The sequence below is a fragment of the Aedes aegypti genome, chromosome 2 (genome assembly GCF_002204515.2).
Source record: "Aedes aegypti strain LVP_AGWG chromosome 2, AaegL5.0 Primary Assembly, whole genome shotgun sequence".
NCBI lineage: Eukaryota > Metazoa > Arthropoda > Insecta > Diptera > Culicidae > Aedes > Aedes aegypti.
The window spans coordinates 169,249,780-169,272,020 of record NC_035108.1 but is presented as its reverse complement, the minus strand read 5'-3'; the positions used below and the strand labels follow the sequence as shown (position 1 = coordinate 169,272,020).

General features: G+C 40.9%; 1 protein-coding gene and 1 long non-coding RNA gene across 4 annotated transcripts in view; one reads left to right on the top strand and one right to left on the bottom strand.

The window, feature by feature from the left end:
* LOC5572204 overlaps positions 1 to 13,759 on the bottom strand; it is a 57,670-nt gene extending 43,911 nt beyond the window's left edge. For 2 of the 3 annotated variants that reach the window (XM_021843092.1, XM_021843094.1), the window contains exons 1-4: positions 13,534 to 13,759; positions 13,328 to 13,442; positions 13,181 to 13,258; positions 2,525 to 5,168 (exon numbers count right to left, since the gene is read on the bottom strand). In XM_021843092.1, coding sequence (XP_021698784.1) covers positions 2,525 to 5,168; positions 13,181 to 13,258; positions 13,328 to 13,442; positions 13,534 to 13,544 — 2,848 coding nt within the window. In that variant the 5' untranslated portion in view covers positions 13,545 to 13,759. The remainder of the gene's footprint in view (positions 1 to 2,524; positions 5,169 to 13,180; positions 13,259 to 13,327; positions 13,443 to 13,533) is intronic. The other variant, XM_021843093.1, reaches the window with a different exon arrangement.
* A 6,457-nt stretch (positions 13,760 to 20,216) lies between these two features.
* LOC5572207 lies at positions 20,217 to 20,824 on the top strand. The gene is made up of 2 exons (XR_002500149.1): positions 20,217 to 20,306; positions 20,368 to 20,824. It is a non-coding gene; the product is annotated as an uncharacterized LOC5572207 (long non-coding RNA).
* The last annotated feature ends 1,417 nt before the right edge of the window (positions 20,825 to 22,241 follow it).

The window sequence follows — 22,241 nt, the reverse complement described above, 5'->3', positions numbered from 1 at the left end:
AAAGGTCGAAAGACAAAACGTCGAAAGGACAAAAGGTCGAAAATGATTTGCATGGTGGGAAATTTTTCCTTCTTTGAAAACAGATTTTCGACCTTTTGTCTCTTCTTTTTTATTCTTCGACCTTTTGTCCTTTCGACCTTTTGTCTTTCGATCTTCTGTCATTTCGACCTTTTCTCTTTCGACCTTTTGTCATAGATTCGTTGTATGCTGTACCAATATGAACTAGCTGTTGTAATAGCAAGAAGAAAGCTCTGCAGAGAATTCAAAATAAAATTTTGAAAATGAATCTGAAGCTTCCTCCTTGGTATAGTACCAATGAGTTACATAAAATATCCAATGTTGAAACATTGGAACAAATGTCAAATAAAATAATTATTAATTTCAGGCAAAAATCGTTACAATCTTCTATTGCCACGATTTATTTATTTATTTATTTATTTGACGTCAAGCATTTTGTAGACCATTCTAAATTACATTGTGTTCTTAATATCTATTTGTTTATATACTATAAATTTGTTGAGTATACTCGATTCATAATACATTCCTCAGTTACTATTGTTTTGTATATCAAAAAAGTATTTTTTCAGTTTTGTTCGAGACATGTTAACATCAATCATTTCACAATGCTGATTATATATAGTCATCATCTGATTCAACGGACTAAATTTAGCGTAGTTCGTGCGATGATGACCTACTGTGAACAAGTAACGATTGCGCAAGTGACGAGTTGGAGTATAAAAATTCAGTTTTGAAAGTATATCAGCAGAATCAATGCGCTGTGAAACAATATCGTTAACAAAAGAAACCATAGCATAATCACGACGCACTTTCAGTGATTTTATATTGATAAGCATGCATCGTGATTCATATGATGGTAGAGACTTCCTCTGACCAGCCTAAATTACGTAGTGCGTATAATAAAAACTGCTTTTGTATCGATTCTATACGTTCTTCATGTTTTTTTGTGTAAGGTGACCAAACAATACTACAATATTCTAATATTGATCTTACATATGCAACATAAAGTATTTTTAATGTGTAAGGATCACGGAAGTGTTGGCCAAATCGTTTTATGAAATTGAGCATATTTCCTGCTCTATGAATTATTGCATTATAGTGATCTACAAATGATAGTTTTGAGTCTAAGATAACTCCTAAGTCTCTTATTTTATCACATTTTTTTACATGTTCGTTTCCTAAAACAATAGACATATTTGGTGTGGTTCGTTTTCTGCTATAACTTATGAGGTTACATTTTTTATATTCAATTCCAATAAACTTTTGCAGCACCACGTGTAGAAAATCTGTATCTCATTCTTAAAAACATTATGATCGTCATCATTCTTTATTTGTTATATGTTTAGGTTAAGTTAGGTTAAGTAAAATTCAAAGCGTTGTTTTTCTCTTATAAGCAGGTGAAATCAACTCACCTGTAAAAATCTGAACTGTTACGGCAAATGAAATGTAATAAGTTGTCAACAAAATGTTAATAAAATCTTAAATTTGTTTTACCAAACTAGGATGATAGTGTTGTCAAACACAGAACACCTAGATATAAGCTTCAGGTCAAACTCAACAAGGTAAAAATTGCACTTCGATCCAAATGAATAAGGAATGGGACGCTTACTCTAGAAGTGCACATTTAGCAGCTCTCATATTACTGATGAATAACATCGCCGGACAGTCTTACAGTCAGATGGGATGGGAAAGGAATGTTAGTGTGTAATGGTTGTTGCTTCCAAAGACCGAAAATATATCTGCATCCTCACAATCACCACGGGAAGGGTGGTCATTAGTGAAAGAGGAAAAATATCTGGGAGTCAACTTTGGCCGGAGTTGCGATCCATGGATAAGTAGAAAAAATAAGGCTCTTACTTAAAACTAGTTATAAATAAATAGTTAAAGATTTTAAAAAAATACGTCGACATTCATAATGTTGAACTATTCGAAGTTTATTTTAAATAACGACGAAAAATAAGTTTGTGTATATTTATATTTTACGCAACAGGAATAAAAGCTTATTTCGGCACTTGTACTGACGAACCATCCCTAAGGTTGTTTGAAAATTACATGAACGCAACGTTGTCACGATAAATATGTGTTATCACAAGCATGAAACGAGCTCACCAAGTGATAATCCATCTTAGACTGAATACGAAATAATGTCAAAAAAGCACCTTCTGACGGTATATGAAAGAACCCTATCCATCAACACACTTAATTCAGAATGCCGAGTCTCGGCTAATTTTAACCGAGATCCGCACAGCCGAGTAGTCGGCAAACAAATTTCCTGGGATCTCAGCAAATAAAAGCCGAGTATCAGTAAATCGTGCTTCGTTGCTAAGCAACCAGACAATTTGTTAGCTGAGTCTCGGTTAAAATCGGGAAACCGAGATTCGCACAGCCGAGCTCGTGAAAAAAATCTAAGTGTGAAGATATTTAGTTTTTCAAACGACCTATATTCCAACGTTCCCCAATCTGAATATCTTAGAACCTAGCTTAATATTCTGTAAATGGTACTCACCGCTGCAGTTCATCACAAACGTCCGCCCCTGACCGCGAATTTGGTTGACCTTCATCTGGATCGGTTCCTGAGCCCGCTTTTTCACCTCTACGTACTGGCCCAATATATCGTGGAACAACTCGGTCTTCAGAATCGGCAGCACGATCCGCTTGTAGTCCTCGAAGTCGGCATACTCTTCCACCATGGGAAGAAGCGGTTGATTACCGTTGATGGCCGCCGCTGATGGATTATCGAACCAATCGGCATTCCAGCCGGTAATGTCCTTGATGATTTCGTTTTGGCAGCTCTCCTGCGACATATCCCGGAAGAAATTGGTATTGTCCTTGAACATTTTGGTTTGGACCGTCATATAATGTCCCTCTTCGATGTCGAAGGTACGTGTCTGGACGAGAGATTCACTCCACTTGACTCGTTTCTTTGGAACACGTTTTGCGCAAGGAGATTTCAATATGGATTTCAAGTGGGAAGAACGTGGGGCATTTGAGCTGAAGGTAGGAGTAGGGAGACTCGGTCGCTTCCAGGCTGGCATATTATTGTTTGTAGTTGTCTGCTCAATCGGTGGCAACTTCGAGGCGGTAGTCGCAGGGAACGTGATGTTCTCCAGAATGGATTGTATGGAATCACTAGGTTCTTTCTGCGTCGTTGATGGACGCCGTTTGGGAATTTTGAACGCTGGTGCATTTTGAGCCACCCGACTAACCTTCGCGACGCTGTTGAAGGTGAGCTTCGGCGCCTTTGTAATGGCAATGTCGATTAAATCATCAATAGGAGGGACATTTGTTAGAGAAGTTGATTGAGTACAAATCAAATCTTCACCGTCGATGCCTCCAATTCCGGCTTCTTGAGGATGGGTAGATGATTTACTTGGACCAGGTACAGGTTCAGTGAGGAAGGCGCCTCGATTACATGGCGTAAACTTAACTTTTGGTTTTGTAATGCTCTTATGCTTCGAATCACCGTCGTTCGCTTGATTTTTCTTAGCGGTTATTTCTTTTAATTTTTGCTTTCGAACCTCTTTGGTGACCTCAGGCTTTCGAACTGGAGAGAGTTTGGGCATTTTTGGTGGCTTTTTGCTCAACGATGCCGCACTGACGCTCGTTCGTCGTTTGAGTATGTGATGCGGCTCAATGACAGGAACTTTCTTGCTAATCCAAGCTTTTGATGCGCTATCGGAAATCTTCTCGTTCATTGGCGTTCGAGCAGCGTCTGGTGATTTAAGCAACAGAGTCTTAGAAACACTTCGAGGAGCAGCTGATGGAACAGAGCCGGGTGGATTCAAAACATCTGTAGAGTGCTGAATAGGCATCTGTTGGTCGTCATCTTCTAACTCGTTGAAGAAATTGTCCAGAAATTCATCAGCGTTTTCAATTGAAACGTCCATAGGAGCACTCTTATCGACAGATGGCAATCTATTGATCCCCGACAAATTGTGTTCTGGTGATGACTTTTCCGGTACAGGCTCTGGTTCTTTAAATACATCTAGGATGTCATCAGGAATGTCCAGATCTCTGGAACAATACTCGTCAAGCTCGATTGGTTTCTCGCTCGGTAACGCCTTAATAATCGGAACCTCCTCATCTCCAGAACTGGCTTTAGTCTTGAGCGGAGAACTTTTTTGTGATAGGCGCTGAAACCATCTTTTTGAGTCCTCCAAATAATCTTCATCCTCATCGTCGTCTTCTATATAAATCGGAGCATCATCGAAAGCAACTGGTGTTCTTTTCGGAGAAACTTTTTCAGCTTTGATTTGCCTTACGATTGCGGGTTCTGGCTCTGGTTCCTCTTCTTGTGACTCTACTTCCAGAAGCTCTTTCTTTACTTGCCGATAGTATGACTGCGTTAACGCAAGCTCACTAAAATCGAGTTCGTCTTCGTCACTGTCGTCCAATGAGATGGACAGTATTTTATTCTGAGATTCGGATCGCTCCGGGTAAGAGTATGAGTCTTGAAACAACTCATCAATTTCATCTTTTAATTTCTCTGTGTCTTTGCTTTTCGTTTCTGTTTTTTCAGATGATTTCTTTCTATCCCGATGATGATGCGTGCGGGAATCTGATCTCTTTTCTTTGTGCTTATCTCTTTTCTTGTTGCTTTCTTCCGCCTGGTTTTGCAAGCTTTCGCTTTCATTATGTCGTTGATGTAGTTTATTTTCTTTATTCGCCTGCGCTTCTTTGGTAAGATCAATTTCTTCATGGTGGTTCGTTTTACCCAATTCCTTGGCTTTCTTTTCCTTTTCCTCGAAAATTCGTTCATCCAATCGTGCCGCCCTTTCAGATGATTGCAAATCTTGCTTCGTTTCATCGTCCGAAGACAGATCGATTCGTTCCACAATACGATAAAGTCGTTCATCTCTCTGTGCCGGTGCCGGAACCTGGCCATGTTCCGCCGATCGATCCAAATCAAATACTTTGACATCTTCGGGTTCCTCATCACTGGCAAGTATCACCTCAACATTGCCCTCGCGAACGATTCGATTTCTATCTTTGCAGACTTGAAAAAGCAGAACATGCACGTTTTCACGATAGAACGATTCATCCTGATAGCAAGGCGTTCCTATTCCAATAAGGTCACCTTCCGAGAGAATCGTCGATCCTGGGTGCTCCTTGCAAAATTTCCGATTGTTCACATAGGTTCCAGTTGTGGACTGTAAACGTAAGAAACGTATTTAGTAAAGAGGAAAAACGCATCGGATCTTATACCTGATTCTATAACACTCCCCCGAAAATCTTTCTCCAGAACTCCGTCCCCCAAAAGATGTCATTCCCCAGAATGTACTATTCATCAGAACGTACCATTTCCCAGGTAGCTATATAATATATAGTATATATCCATAAATTTTAAAAAAATACTGTCTGTCGATTCGATCAAAGCGAAAACTGATGTTTAATAGCATGTTTATTTCAATCTACTGAACGGTTACAAACGTTATACAGTCGACTCTCCATAACTCGATATCCAAGGGACCATCGACTTATATCGACGAATTATCGAGTTATAGAATATTAGAGTGAAATGGGTAAAATTCACCACTTAAAACGTTTTGTATTGATTAATAGGGGGAGATCCCCCAGTACCGGACACTTAAGCCACTAAATTCATAGTCCTGAAAATATTTATGATAAATAATATCATTTTTATAGTGTACAAAAATAAATTTGAAAATATAAATATAAATTTTGACATTGCATTTTGATGCTGTATTTTAGTACTAAATTGATCGATCTTGAAAGCTGGCACCCAATACCGGACGCGATCTGGAAATGCCTCGAATTCTGTAAATTTGGACATCATTGAATGTATTTACCATAGCAATAGTAAATAATTGCCAATTCGATGCATTTGCAATATTTACAAGAATAATTTGAGTTTTTCTTAGTTTGCAAGATGTCCATCAAAAACCTCTTTCATATATGATGAAAAATAGCACATTTTACGGTGTTGTTCTGAATGTTCATTTTTCTTAATTTCATCCCCCTACTTACATTTTGAAATAAAGACGCAAAAACATATATTTTTGAACCAAGTCAAAATTTGTATGGAAAAATTCCGAAAAATGTATGAAAATAGAAAAAAAAAACAATATTGCCCACCTTGAATCCGTAAAAACAAATGTATAATTTCAGTTCATTTATTTATGTTTAGAACAACTTATTTCTATTGAAAAACATTTTTATAGTAAATATAATAGGTTTTAAATCAAAAATTGGACATTGTGGGATATTTGCCTGCCAAAAGTTTCTCAATTTTGGAAAAAAAAACAATCAAAAAGCTCTGGATTAACGCTTTCTGTAGCATCAAAAACATGTTTCAGATTTTTCAGGTTTGCAGCAACAGCTTCGGGTGTAATTTTTAAAGATCCACATCCTTCTTCAACACCATCGTTCATTCCATCATCCTCATCTTGTTTGGTATGCATTGAGTTCACATATTCAATTATATCAGAATCTTATAAAGTTTCACAGCAAATCACATTCGTGTCTGCATTTCAATATTCAAGGAATTAGACTTCAGGGTCTACCATAATAATTTAACCTTCCGCTAGAAGTACTTCTTGTTGGTGTCGAATCTTTTCTTGACGCATGAGTTCTGCAAGAGGAATGTCGTCATCTGCTTCTAGTAGAAATCCTGTTTTTCGGAAGCAATTTTTAATTGGCTTTGCGGAAACGTTAATGGACCACACTTTGGATAAAATATTTATGGCACCCAGAACGGTTAGTTCTTCCATTATCTGTTTAAATAATACATACATGTTTTTTTTTGTTCAATTAAACGTGGAATAAAATTAAAATCCGTTAATTGACAAGTGCGTGTCTATAATATTGCTTCAACGTCCTAATGATTTCGAGGTCCAACGGCTGCACTACGGATGTTGCATTTTTTTTTATTTTCGGATGTTTGCATTTTTTTTATTTTCAGCCAAAAATTTTCAATCGAGTTCTTTAATTTATTCCTCAAATAACAACGATGTCATCCAGGCTTTTTGTTACCTCTGTATATTACCGTTTTATCGTATATCGCACGTTTTAAAAGCAGCGTGGTTTCTGCCTTTTTCTATTACAAACAGGGAAATTTTTTGCTGTCATCCATATTTGTAGCCCACATGACCGTTAATCGTTGCTTCGAGTGTTTTCCTCTAAGGCACGATTCGATCTGTAGAGCGAAAGTTTTGTCCGAAAGACACTTGAAAAACAGGCCAGTTTGATCGGCATTGAAAATGTTCTGCGGTTCATATTCTAATATGATCTTCGGTAATGTGTGTTCCTTCCAGATATCTTTCATAACGGTATCAACGCTGGCGCTTTCTCCGCTCAATTTTTTGGAAGAAGTTTGTTGCCGCTTCAAAAACTTTACCAGCCGACCGTTACTGCCCTTGAAATTTTGTACTGCTAGCTGCGTTGCGAACTGGCGCGCTTTTTCACAAATTATTGCGCCAGATAATGTTGGTGTCGAATCTTTTCTTGACGCATGAGTTCTGCAAGAGGAATGTCGTCATCTGCTTCTAGTAGAAATCCTGTTTTTCGGAAGCAATTTTTAATTGGCTTTGCGGGAACGTTAATGGACCACACTTTGGATAAAATATTTATGGCACCCAGAACGGTTAGTTCTTCCATTATCTGTTTAAATAATACATACATGTTTTTTTTTTGTTTAATTAAACGTGGAATAAAATTAAAAGTATCTACCTCTCTTTTATCCATTCTTTCAATCCGTTAATTGACAAGTGCGTGTCTATAATATTGCTTCAACGTCCTAATGATTTCGAGGTCCAACGGCTGCACTACGGATGTTGCATTTTTTTTTTATTTTCGGATGTTTGCATTTTTTTTTATTTTCAACCAAAAATTTTCAATCGAGTTCTTTAATTTATTCCTCAAATAACAACGATGTCATCCAGGCTTTTTGTTACCTCTGTATATTACCGTTTTATCGTATATCGCACGTTTTAAAAGCAGCGTGGTTTCTGCCTGTTTTCTATTACAAACAGGGAATTTTTTTGCTGTCATCCATATTTGTAGCGCACATGACCGTTAATCGTTGCTTCGAGTGTTTTCCTCTAAGGCACGATTCGATCTGTAGAGCGAAAGTTTTGTCCGAAAGACACTTGAAAAACAGGCCAGTTTGATCGGCATTGAAAATGTTCTGCGGTTCATATTCTAATATGATCTTCGGTAATTTGTGTTCCTTCCAGATATCTTTCATAACGGTATCAACGCTGGCGCTTTCTCCGCTCAATTTTTTGGAAGAAGTTTGTTGCCGCTTCAAAAACTTTACCAGCCGACCGTTACTGCCCTTGAAATTTTGTACTGCTAGCTGCGTTGCGAACTGGCGCGCTTTTTCACAAATTATTGCGCCAGATAATGCAGCTCTCCCTAGCGTTACGGACAAAGGTTACAGGGATTGTTCAAGTCTTGTCTCGTTTTGCTTGAGGAGTACCTCAGGATTCATGCTGCTTTAGCCATTTGTCCTTCTTGCGGATAATGGTCGCAACAGTGCTTTGTGGAATTTTGTAAGTCTTGCTGATTTCAGTGACCTTCATTCCCAGCTCAAATTTATTGGTTATTTGAGCTCTCTGAGTTTCATAGCGCTGAAAAAATCCATTCCATCAACGAAACCGGCACATTGAGTGATGGAAACACCGCGAACGACGTAGACCAAAGGAGGCATCGCGTTATAGAAATATCGACTTATGGAGAGCACAATGTATGAGAAAATGAACGAACCGCAAAAACCATCGAGTTATAGAGTACATCGACAGTAGACATAATAACAAATCGACCATCAATCGAATCAATCGAATGGTTCTGATTGATGGACGGCACTTCTCGGACATTATCGACGTAAGAACCTATCGAGCGCGACAGGGCTTGCCTAGGTAGCAGTGTTACGATAGACGGTGATACGTTCGAGGTGGTCGACGAGTTCGTCTACCTTGGACCCTTGCTGACGGTTGACAATAACGAAATACGGAGGCGCATCATCAGTGGAAGTCGGGCCTAGTATGAAGAAGCTGCGGTCAAAATAGATTCACACCCGCACCAAATGTACCATGTACAAAACGCTCATAGGCCGGTAGTCTTCTACGTGGACGATGTTCGAGGAGGGCTTGCAAGCACTTGGAGTCTTCGAACGTCGAGTGCTTAGGACGATCTTTGGCGGTGTGCAAGAAAACGTTGTGTCAGGATGAACCACGAGCTCGCCCAACTCTACGGCGAACCCCGTATCTAGAAGGTGGCCAAAGCTGGAAGGATACGATGGGCATGGCATGTTGCAAGAATGCCGGACAGTAACGCTGCAATGATGGTGTTCTCTTCGGATCCGGTTGGTACAAGAAGGCGTGGAGCACAGCGGGCTAGGTGTGCAAATCAAGTGCGTATCGATTTGGCGAGCATGGGGCGGAACCGAGGATGAAGAGATTCGTCCACGAACCGAGTATTGTGGCGTGAAATTGTTAATTCAATGTTATCTGTTTAGATGTTAACCAAATAAATGAAATGACTGTTCAAACGGGTTATAAACGGCTTTAAAGCTAAAATAAACGTGATATTATAATTCATGGGGATAATATGACGTGTTTGAATTTGATACTTACATCTAAGTTCGCTCTTACTAATTCTGCGATCGAACCCGACATATTCTGCTGGTCCTTCAAAGACCTGAACGAAAACTTAGTAAGATATGAATCCAACTTTGACTATAGAATATTCACCGCTGTAATCTACCATTTAATAACTGAACTGCGAGGCTTTCTGCGACACTTTTGGAACTAAACCTTCAATCAACTTTACTGGTTTTCTGTTCAGAATGAGTCACAATTCGAGACACGAAGAACTCGATTGATAACCCAAGCGTCTTTTGTCGTGTTAACTTTTATGGTATGGAAGGAACTCACTGCTTCTCAGGAATGAAGTGGTCGATGGATAATGGGCCATCGTTATTCGCGCTGCATCTTCTCCGGTGCATACTGGCGGATGTCAAAGCTGCACGCTCAGAATCCACGTCCAAAAGCGCGAGCTTAGCCGTAGTACACCTCCTGAAGTTTGTACCACAGTCTGACGATCGACACCAAGGATCGTTTGCTTGACACGTCTACGCGCCCAACTTTTCCGTCCGCCTTCGTCGACTATCAACACCAGATCACCGTCACGTAGCTGTAGGACTTCTACGAACCACCTCGTTTGACATCTGATGATCGGCAGATATTCTACTATCCAGCGTTACCAGAAGCAGTTCAGATTCAGTTGTATCTGTTCGTCTTGTGTTGACGATGCTTTCCGCTCTCACGACCAACATGTGTAGCCCCTCAACGTCTAACTTCCCCTCGGCATAGGTGTCCATAATTGCCTTCTTGACAGATTGCACTAAGTGCTCCTAGGCGCCTCTTATGTGTGGGGCTCCTGGAGGTATGAAGGTCCACTTCGTCAGAGTTTATAAATGATAATGACATTCCCTGGCTTATCTGCTCTCGTAGCAATCGCTCAGCTCCCTCAAAATTCGTCACGTTGTCACTGATGAATTCTACCAGAGAGCCCCGTAGTCCGACAAAGTGCTGTACGCAGGATATGCACGCCGATGTTGACGAACTGTATGATACTTCCAGGTGGACTGCTGTTGCGGTCATACGGGTGAATAGAATAACCCATCTTTTGAAGTTAGATCTGCCAATCTTCACTACCAATAATCCAAAATAGTCCAACCCAACATGTTAGAAAGGTCGTACATAAATTGCTAAACGTGCTGATGGTAACGGAGCCTTTGGTAGGATGTTTGGACAACCTTTACGAAATGTGCATAGCTCACACTCCCGCTCCACTTTTTTCACTAGTGCTCGAAGGTTGAAGATCGCGTACATTTATGGAATCTCATTGACTATTGTCTATGAATTAGCGTGTCGATATTTTCGTTAATACTTCTCCACTAATAATATGGTTGAATCACAGGCCAACGCATACTACGTGTTACGCCAACTATTGTAACTCTTAATGATAACGACAAGAATTTCTTCTGAATATCGGACGTTTTGTGTATCATAAGAATCTTATGCAAGGAACCGAGCCAAGCAATCAAGTCACAAGCGTTCTCTAATGGAATTCGTACGTAATTTTTGGCATAGTGTCAAGAATTACTTCCGAAATATATGCGAGCACTTCTGCAGAGAATTCTTCATGAATTCCTTCCGAAGTATTTCCATGAATTTCTCCAGAAATTTACTTAGACTACCAGAGATTTCTCCGGGAATTCCTTCGAAGATGATGTTACTACAGTCAGCTACAGCGATTTCTCCTGGGATTCCTGCAAGGAGAACTTTCTATTGCTACCAGAATTTTTAAAACCGATAGAGCTCTAGAAATATCTTCAGGTATCCTTCAGGGATTTCTTCCAAAGGATCATTTTTAAAATATTTACAGGGATTCCTCTAGGTCTACTCCGTTTGGCATAGTTGTGAAAAACATTGAAATTGCAAAGGGGTGTGGATAAACTGCCCACAATCGTACAATCTGTTGTCAGTTATTTTATGTATTTATTTATTGTTACTTCATCTTCGACCTAATAGGTCGCACAGACTGTTTTAAAACGTATGCATCACATAACAATACAGAAATCATGAAAAAATTACAATTAACATAGAACAAATGAAATAGTTGTCAACATTGGACAGAAGAGTAGTGTAGGTAAAAATGCATTAAGCAGAGAGCTGGCTTATCCGGGTTGAAGGTCGCCACGCAGAATTATTTTCAATTCAGGTTCAGTAGCGTCCGGTGCGATGTTTGACACGTAAAGATGGAATTTTTCGTTGCTCGAAATACATTGTTCAGGATCGGCCGCACTGTGTTTTGTAGAAGACAGAGGAGAAGAATATCTGTCGATGGAAACTCGCAGATTTCTAGATGACGTTGACGGATTCGCAGCTGTAGTAGAGTTCATTGTCATTTGCGATAAGCTTTCACTAATCCGTTTCACTTCAGTCCTTAAACTATCGATTTCAGTCCTCTTAACGTAGCTGCTAGCTTGTTTCTCGTTGAAAGCCTTTTGGAAACGAGCGTGTTCAATTGCATCCCTGCAAGAATCGCACATCCAAAAACATTTTGGTGCAAACATGCGCATCCGTCGTCGTAAGATAGTCCTACACATTTTGCATGAAAATAACGTTGATCATCGCAAATTCCTTCGCACGAAACCACAATATCTTCCGCAACAATTTCAATCGTGCACACTTCACAATGCTGAATCATTTTAATATGCTGCACCCTAGTCTCACAGCGTCAGAAACAGACAGCAGAACGTGCGATGTGATAAACGAACAAGAGCGATGTGGTAAAACAATGGAGCCGGTGTTGTGTATTGACGAGGTCGATGATCAATGAGTTCACGTACGAAAAGAAACAAACTGTAGCTCTCTAATCACTTAATTGGATGGATTTTTCTAGTTCGTTTGATAGAGCATTCGAAAACACGACCGACGGTACCAATATCGAGGCACTACGTAATTTACGAAATTGTAAGCAGCAAAACAATGCGACGCAAACGGCAAACACAACTCATTCCGTTCGAGAAAATCGACGTTTTTTTTATTGCTAGAACATACTTCTAATCTTCGTTTTGCAAGGAAACTAATATCCAATAAAGCTCTTTTGGAATTGCATCATACATGACTTGCGGGGTCATTATGTCCGGGATATTATAGCGCATTTTTAACAAAAATATATCCAACGCCTAATTTATTTCAAGTCATTTGGAAAAACATGGTATTTTATGACGCATCCTCGGTTCCGCATATTCTGTACCACTACAGTATCTTCCTTTGCCAAATTATGCCAAACGACCATAATGCCAAATGACTATTATACCAAACTACTGTATGCTAAACGGCATTATGCCAAATGGCATTATGCAAAACGAGGTAGACCCGATTTCTCTGGATATTACGCCAGGATTTTCCGTAGTTCCTGCAGGGATGGGTCTAGTGATTCCTCCAGTAAAATCTTTACTAGAATTCCTTCAGGAACTTTTATAGGAATTCCTCTAGGGATTTCTACATAGATACCTCCGTGGATTCTTTTAGAGACTAGCCGGTTAAAATGAAGGTCAAGTCTCCAAACACCTGCTACAAGCCCTGGGAGCATGTTATAGAATTCTGACTTCTTAATCCCAACTCACCGTTTCGTCCGTCAGGGTAGCCACTCCGTGTTTGCTTGTAATTATGCAATGACGCTTGGATATGTGCTGGAAATGGGCCTGAAAAGTAATATACAGCCAGTTACAAGGTATACACAAGTAAATTTAAGTTTCCCCAAGGGAACCAACCTTATCCAACGGGATGACCGAGCGAACCGATCTGCTGATGTCCGTTTGTGCTTCGATGTTTACGGTCAGAAAGTCCGTTTGGTGGAGCCGGCGCAGATACCACCGGGTAGACTCCCTGTAATGGTGCGACAAAGAATAAGAAATCCACTCTCCGGAACGTTGTAAACATCCAATATCGGACGGAAAGCAAGATTTCACGTTTTTACCTGTAATCCATGGAGGTTGAAATTTATTTTGTTTGCTACACTACTGTTGCCGTAAATCAGCGGATATAGTAAAAAGAAATATCAAAAATGAGTTAGCCTTCTCCAGGTTTCCTCCGATCGAATTACAAACCACTAATTTCTATGGAATCAGCGATTTTTTAAGTGCAAAACAAGAGTGATTGGAAATCTTCTTTCTTTCACTGGACAACAAACTCGTTTCGTTTGCTGCACGCTAATTCGGAATTAACCAGTATTGACATTTCAGACGTTTGGGAGCATTAAAAAATGACGTCCATCATCAGGGGGAGGGGTGGCTTACGAAAGTGTGACAGTGCACACGCAGCGAACTGCACTATCGAAATTCATGCATATTGCCTCATCAAAACTGAAACGATTTTTGCAATGTTTATGCCTTATGTATCGTTTTAGAATCACTTTATTGCGGCGCAATTTAAATCCACATCCAGCGGTGGCAGTAACGCGCAGATAATATGCGCAATATTGGGTTGTTTAGCGATGAAAAAGATACTGTTTTTTGTAGCTTGAAAGAACACATTTTTCTAGAATGACACAATTTTATTGCGCGGCCCAACAAGTAAATTGCAATATTGTCTATTGATAAAAGTGCAGGATTGCATCGAATCATGTTGGTGTCTTCAGAGCACTTCTGGACAAACATTTCAAAAGGGCACATCGACATTGGTAAACATTGGCTTTGCAAGACACTCTTGAGCCCAATTCAACTCGACCACACTCACCAATACCACTATCAGGAAGAGCTAACACCAATCTTTCTGATAGTGGTGTTAGTTTACGTGGGCGGGCTAAGAAAGGGCTCAACAGCAACTTTTCTGAAAAAAGGGCTCAAAGACCTCTTGGGCCCTTTTCAAATATTTGTCCAGACTTAGTCTTTGGACTGCGCGAGGAATAACCCCGCTGAAGACACCGACTCGATTTGATGCAATCGCTTGAGCTTGAGCTTGAGCTTGATTGGCCGCCCGTGGATGCTACTCCAGTATCGCCAGATCAACTGCACTTACACAAAGAACGAACCGAAAGACTGCTTGGGACTAACAGACACCCTCATTGTATAAGTGCTGATGATCTTCTATTTTTAGGCTATGATGGCGCCTGCCACGTCAGAATGCAGACCAATGTGGGGAAGGGGGAGGAAATGATGTTGCACTTATACCACAGAGAACAGACGGTCATCTTTTATTGTCAGCGTGTGTAAAGCATTGTACTGGTCATTTCAAAGTATGTCGTTATGCTCCTGTTACGCGGCGCTGTCGTCATATTGAGAACGCTACAAATTTGCCGCTTTTTACACTTTGGCGCTAGTGTCGATATCAAAAACTGCCACTTGTCGCTAGCGTTGCTTTGTGTACTAATGCATTTTGATGTTCACTAGTGACATCGTGTTGTCGAAACGAGTTTGTATGTCGGGCTGTCTGCGTTGGCGGCGCTGATGGTTGATTTGAACTTTACACATGATTTAAATGAAATTTTGTTCGAGCCTCCATGTCTGTTCTCTGTGCTTATACTAGCCCACTGTAGACCGTGGAGTCCGACTGCATCTACGCCAGTTCATGCGGAGTATATGGATTGGGGGAAAGGCATGGCAGAGAGGTTTGCTTTTGTGGTTAGCAGACTGCCTATGTATCAGGCGTAAGGAAAGGCATGCGCGAGAAAGAATGGAAGCGTTAGGGAAACCGGTTTCTTGTCCGTCTTTGGTTCTAGCGTTTGCTATGAACGAATAGTTTGAGTGTGATAGATTTAGAATAGAAGACAGAAGCAAGTGAGAGATATACAACTACAAAGTACGAGGGTAGGGACGGGCCTGGGATTGAACCCATGACCTTCTGCTTATGAAGCAGAAGCGGTAGCCATCAGACCACCAACCCCGTCAACTCGATTTGATGCAATCGCGCACTTTTATTAGCATTCCCGCCCTTGCAAAAACTTCTGCGATAGTCCAGTGGTGAAATAAATGCCAATATTGTGTTCTGCAAGAAAAATCCACAAAACGCGATTATCTTAAAATGTCGATATTTCGATATTATCACTACACACTTAGAAAATATCACCGACTCCGGTATTTTTTTTACCGAAATATAAACCGCTGTGCGCTCGGTAATGTTTCCGGTAAAGTTAAGGATTACCGAACAATCTGTAATTTCAATCGACACGCAGCTGTCAAAAAAAATTACAATATGCTCGTAAATTATTACCGAACGAATTGTAAATTGAACTACCAAACGCATTGTTCATAGCAGCAGGCAGTCGGAATAGAATAGGATGATCAAAACAAAATAAAAACAATAAATTTCATCTCGACAGCAAATTTTCATCAATTTATTTCGCGTTTTCGTTTTAAATCCGTATGAAGATGAACTGCTTGTCTGCTTATGAAGTTGGGAAACCACCAGCGGCATCACCAACAACTCGAACGCGCGCTTTTGCACAAAAGCACCACCGATTCCATCATGGGTGGTTATGCTCGTTAATGTGACGATTCTATCCGGAACTGTAATTGGGCAGTTGAATACTACAACGAAAATATTTTATTCGACCTTAGTTTACGCTTTCGCTTCATATGCGGAAGGTCATGGATTCAATTCCCAGCCCCTCCAAAAAATAACCCGTCCAGCCACCAGAAGACGTCGCACGGAGGAGGACACATCCATCCTCCGTCAGTATCAGATGGTGACTGAGACAAACTTGTTGGAGTATGCAATGATTGTGCCTCGTATGCAAAGCGGCAGCGCTGGATGTGTGTAGCTGTATGAGTGAGGCGGCGCTGAAGGCAGTCGCAGCAAGAGTGCCAAATAGGACGAAGAAAGGGAGAATGGAAAGTTTGCCATTCATCCGTAATGTGATGTTCGATCCGTTCAGACGTGTTTATTAAAGCTTTCTCGTTGCGTACAGTAGTCAAGTTGTAGTTGTTTCTTTCCTACCGAAATCCTGGTTCCGCGTTCCGCTTCGGTGACCCTGTTTTGCGTTGTGGTGTGTCCACCTCTGCCCAACAGGTTATTGGCCCAGCAGTGCCGAAGGGAAGGTTCTGGATTGCGTAGGAAAAAGGATCCGAGAGAGCGAAAGTGATCACGCCGCGTGTGAGTGTGTGTGAGTTGTATCTCCGCGGTGGTGATTTTGCGTGGACAAAATGGCGGATGTGAACAAGTTTGCGTTTGCCAGACTGAATAATCAGAACTGGCAAATATGGAAGTTCAGGATGGAGATGCTCCTGACCAGGGAGGAGCTGTGGTATGTGGTCGGTGATGCGAAGCCGGCTGTAGTGACCGATCAGTGGACGAAGGACGACCGGAAAGCTCGTGCCACTATCGGATTGTGTATTGATGATAACCAGTTTGCACTGGTGAAGGAAGCAAACAGTGCAAAAGCTTTTTGGGATCAGTTGCGTAGTTATCACGAGAAGAACACGGTAACGTCGCGTGTGTCTTTGTTGAAGAAACTGTGTTCGTTAAATCTCGCGGAAGAAGGTGACCTTGAGAGTCATCTGGTTGTGCTTGACGATTTATTCGATCGTTTGACGAATGCAGGCCAACAGCTAGAGGAGTCGCTGCGGATTGCGATGATCTTGCGTAGCTTGCCTGATTCGTATGGTGGTTTGGTGACGGCGTTGGAGAGTCGTGCCGATGTGGACATCACGATGCAGCTTGTGAAGTCGAAGCTGATCGATGAGTTCGAGCGTCGGAGAGAGCGTTCCGGCGAAATGAGTGAAAGGCAATGTGAGACGAAGGCGATGAAAAGTGTTGTTGTGCAAAATGAAGTGCAAAGCGTGGGTGGACTCGGCAATAGAGCACCAGTGAGAAGATGCTACTTTTGCGACAAGCCCGGTCATTTGCGTCGCAACTGTCGATCATTTTTGCTAGCGAAGCAGGAGCTAGAACGAGAGTGCGAAGAAAAGAAGACGCCGAACGACAGAGTGCGTGTGAATCAAAATGCGAAACAAGTGAAGAACGAAAATTGTGGTGCCAGAAGTGTGTGTTTTATGGCTGGAATCGATCAGCGAAAGTGCTGGTACATTGACAGTGGAGCGAGTCGGCACATGACGGGCGACAGGAACTTTTTCAAGTCACTGAAGGAAGAAAAAGGTCAAAGGGTAGTGTTGGCGAACGGAAAAGTGATTACCGCCACTGGTTGTGGTGAAGGTTTTGTGAACGGTGTGGACGGAAACGGAAGCAAAGTGGAGATTAAGCTCACCGATGTGTTGTACGTTCCGTCGTTGAAGAGTGGACTCGTGTCAGTGGACAGACTGACGGCAAAATATTTTTCGGTTAAATTTAAGAAGGATGGTTGCGACATTTGCAATGCATCCGGTAAGAAAGTGGTAATTGGCGAAAAGTCGGGGCCATTGTATCGGCTGAAGCTAGCGAAGATTATGAAGAAAGTGGAGGGCCAGCGGCCGATAATTGGCGAGAAGAAGACAACGAGCGGAAGAAGATCACCAGTCAATGTAGTGAGCTGGTATTCGGAGATGAAGCCGAATAGAGCCGAAGAAGATGAAGAATACTTCGATGCGGACACTTCAAGCGAGGAAATGGAGCCGCTGCATGTGGCGGAGACCAACAGTGGAAGCCCAGATTCGGATGCTGATAGCTGGAAGGAAGTTCGGCGATCCAGGAGGAGTAATCGTGGAGTCCGACCTGGTCGGTTGGTTGATTAAGTTGTTTGAAGCAGGAGATCAACCCGGCAAGGAAGGCAGAGAGGATGCGGACGAGTACAAGGACAACATTGAGGAGGAGTGTTGGAGTATGCAATGATTGTGCCTCGTATGCAAAGCGGCAGCGCTGGATGTGTGTAGCTGTATGAGTGAGGCGGCGCTGAAGGCAGTCGCAGCAAGAGTGCCAAATAGGACGAAGAAAGGGAGAATGGAAAGTTTGCCATTCATCCGTAATGTGATGTTCGATCCGTTCAGACGTGTTTATTAAAGCTTTCTCGTTGCGTACAGTAGTCAAGTTGTAGTTGTTTCTTTCCTACCGAAATCCTGGTTCCGCGTTCCGCTTCGGTGACCCTGTTTTGCGTTGTGGTGTGTCCACCTCTGCCCAACAAAACTGACCCACTTCGCAGGCAGCTAGCCTCAAAACGACTCAGGAACACGTCAAAACGAACCACCGCAAGAGCAATGGTTTATGGAAATCGATTGGACCAACAGCAGAGCACTCTCCTACCTGCTCGGTGTGAGAGCAAAAAGAGCAGAAGAGAGTGAAAGCAGATGTAAATATAGATAAGTTAAAAATAGAACTGTATCGGTAAGGAAGATACAGTTAAACTGATTCCGGCACAGTAGTGGCCACGAGCACAGAGTGCCTTGAAAAAAAAAAAAAAAAAAAAAAATACATACGGAATAGTAGTTCCTGGCGCTCAACCTGCTGTTTTAGTTTTATTTATTTATTTATTTTTTGTTTAAACAGTGTCCATTGTTGGAGGCACCACACAGCGGACAACAACAAACGGCGGACGAGAAGCAATTCGCGGACCGGAGAAGAATTAAAACACCGGCTTACCGGTCCTCCACCGATGTAAACAAATGCATAGACGGATCTGTCACATGAAAAGGCCTATTTACATTCTCAACATAACATAAACATTAATCACAGACAAACAGACGTAACTCTTAGAACAAATTTCTTCAAAATCCATCGCCCAGTTTACACCATCATCATCTGGTGAGCATGTTGTACGAAAAGGTGTTTCGTGCAACAAGACCAGCAGATGGCGGTAGTGTGAAACGTCAAACGCGAAGAAAAACGATGCGCGCGCCTCTGATTGTGAGATTTGTAACATAGCGAATTTTAAATGATCGTTAAATGAGTGGTCGATGGAATTTTCGTCAGTGTTACGTCTGTTTGTCTGTGCATTAATAATCGACAACACACACATGAACGTGGTGTATCTATCAAACATAAAAGTTGTCTCGATACGAGGGGCGCTCGAATTGGACATTACACTCAACATCCATGACCACAACACAGAATATTAAACGGTATTGAATGCGATACTATCATGTTGACTAGCACATCAAAACAAATATGAAGGCCTCAGAAATATCAAATCACAATTTGTTCGGTAAAGCATTGTGGCACTATAAACTGAAGTACGGTAAAAAATTACAGTCTACGGTGAATCTAAACGATTTACAGTTTTTTCGGTAAATAAAACGACGATTTCGGTAACAGTGGACGAATATTGTTTTGATTTTCTAATATATTCAAGGGTGTTTGGTAAATCTCGTTTGTAATACCGAAACTTCAGTTAAATATGTATTTACAGTACGTTTCCGGTAAAAAATATTACCGAATAACGAGAAAAAACCTAAGTGTGTACATAATAATGGCCAAATTTTCAAAAATTATCAAATTTGGTACATTTGCGTTCTTAAAGAACGAACAAATTTAAACCTATTTGGATTTTGACGTTGCGTTTGAATTGCGCGCATGTTTTTTAGCTTTACCGCCACCGCTGGATGTGAATAATATTAAATTATTTAATATTTATGAGCGCCGCACAAGGCGCCGCAATAAATAAAATCCGTGCAGAAAAAAACAAATGCAAAACAGGTTTACCCAAATTTGAGATTCCGAAACATTAATATTTCCCCGTGTGGGTAAACTGAAGTATGCGTGTTGAGAGCAAACGTCTGATTGTCATTAATGCATGACATTCAGACGTTTGCGATCAGTGAGTGACATAACTTCAAAACAAACTTTTCTATCTGAATAATTCTGAACATTAATTTCCCAAAAATTACGGTAATTCGCTACTATTAAGTTCATTTTTCGTCCCTCAACATACAACATATTTTCCTTTAAGATGTGGCCTCTGCTATCCCAGTGCAGAACGGTTCTGAACACCGCTCTAGTGAGTTCTTTGTCCGGCGCTTCCCGAACCACAGTCAACTTATTTCATGTGCTTGCCGGTCGTCGAGTGATGGATTCCCCTCTTGCAAACCAAACTTCTAAAGCACTGCTACTGGATCGGTCTTCGAATCAGTTGCTAGTTCCCACCGTCAGTCCAATGCTCAATCCAGCCTGCGGGTTCAAAGTTAAAGGGCATTTGAAACGTCGTTGCAAGGATTGCTTCTTCGTCGTTCGACACCAGCGGCTTTACGTGATCTGCAAGACCCATCCCAGACATAAGCAAATGTCCATGAAGAAGCGCGAACGGAACACCTGGATCCTTACGGATGCCACCCAGGGTCCGGCACGTGCGTGGTAAAAAAAAAAGTTATATGTACATTTGTTCGTAGATTGATTCCAAATAAGAAAAATGAACGAAAAAAATATCAAAATGTTTTATTTTTTTAGAACTGTAAGGTATAGGACAGTGCTGCCCAAAGTACGTCCCGCGGGCCGCGGAGGGTTCAAGGATTCTCATATTCAGCCCATTGAATATTCTACCAACCCAAAATTAGTACATCCTAAGCCTATTTAATTTTCTGCTTAGTTTCAACCTTAAATTTTAGCATAGTACCGTAAAGTGCCGTAATTCAGCGCAGTTAAGGAATAAAACGATTCAAATTGTTAATTAAAAATTAGTATTGCATCAACAAAAAAGCTTTATGGGTGGATCGCTAACAAATCTATTCAAGATTATGGGAAAAATATAATCTAGACTGTATTCATAATTTACAATTGTGATTATTTTGAAATAGTTCCCTCGTTGAAATTGCCTAATTCCGCGCATTTTTTAAACGCTTTTCCATATTACGCGCAGAAGAATGCCTAATTCCGCGCACTCATGAAACAATCAAATTAACATTAATTTTGATTAGGGGCTGCATCCATTAGTTACGTAACACTTAAAATTGAAAATTTTCAACCCCCTCCCCTTCCGTAACACTTTTTGTATGAGAAAACGTAGAGTTTTGTATGAATCGTAACTTTTTAGTCTACGTTCAGTTTTTTTTATTGACTTTTTGTCTATCACATGAAATAAAGATAACCAAAACCGTGGTATTGGTACGTGTGAATTTCGTCTAGGGGAAAGTGGGGCAATTTGGCCATCTTAAGAAAAGTCGTAATAATTGAAATTTTTAGATCAATACACTAGATACGCACAATTTCCGTCGTCTTAAAAAAAAACACGAATGAATTTTTCGTCGATTCTTCTGTCGATGGGGTGATATGAGCACCCTATTTTATGTTGTGAAATCATCCCATAGAATCTAACAATTTAATTATTTTATTCACTGAACTGAAAAGTTTTGAAATGAAATACTCTTTCGAAATCTACTTTCGAAATTTGGCTTAAATATGCTTCTTATTGCATAGTTTTAGACAATCCGGTCGAGAAAAAAAACCCATCTTCTTCTTCTTGGCATTAACGTCCTCACTGGGACAAAGCCTGCTTCTCATCTTAGTGTTCTTATGAGCACTTCCACAGTTATTAACTGAAGCTTTCTTTGTCAAAGTTGCCTTCTCTGCATTCGTATATATCGTGTGGCAGGCACGATGATACCTCATGCCCAGGGAAGTCAAGGAAATTTCCACTACGAAAAGATCCTGGACCGACCGGGAATCGAACCCAGACACCTTCAGCATGGCTTTGCTTTGTAGCAAACTGCACTGTTCAGTTCGCATTATTGTTTGGAATCAAAGGGTTTTAAGCAAATCAATTAATGGTATCCACTAATGCCACGGGTAACTGAAACTTATTTTTTTAAGCAAAAAGAAACCTCAGAAGAA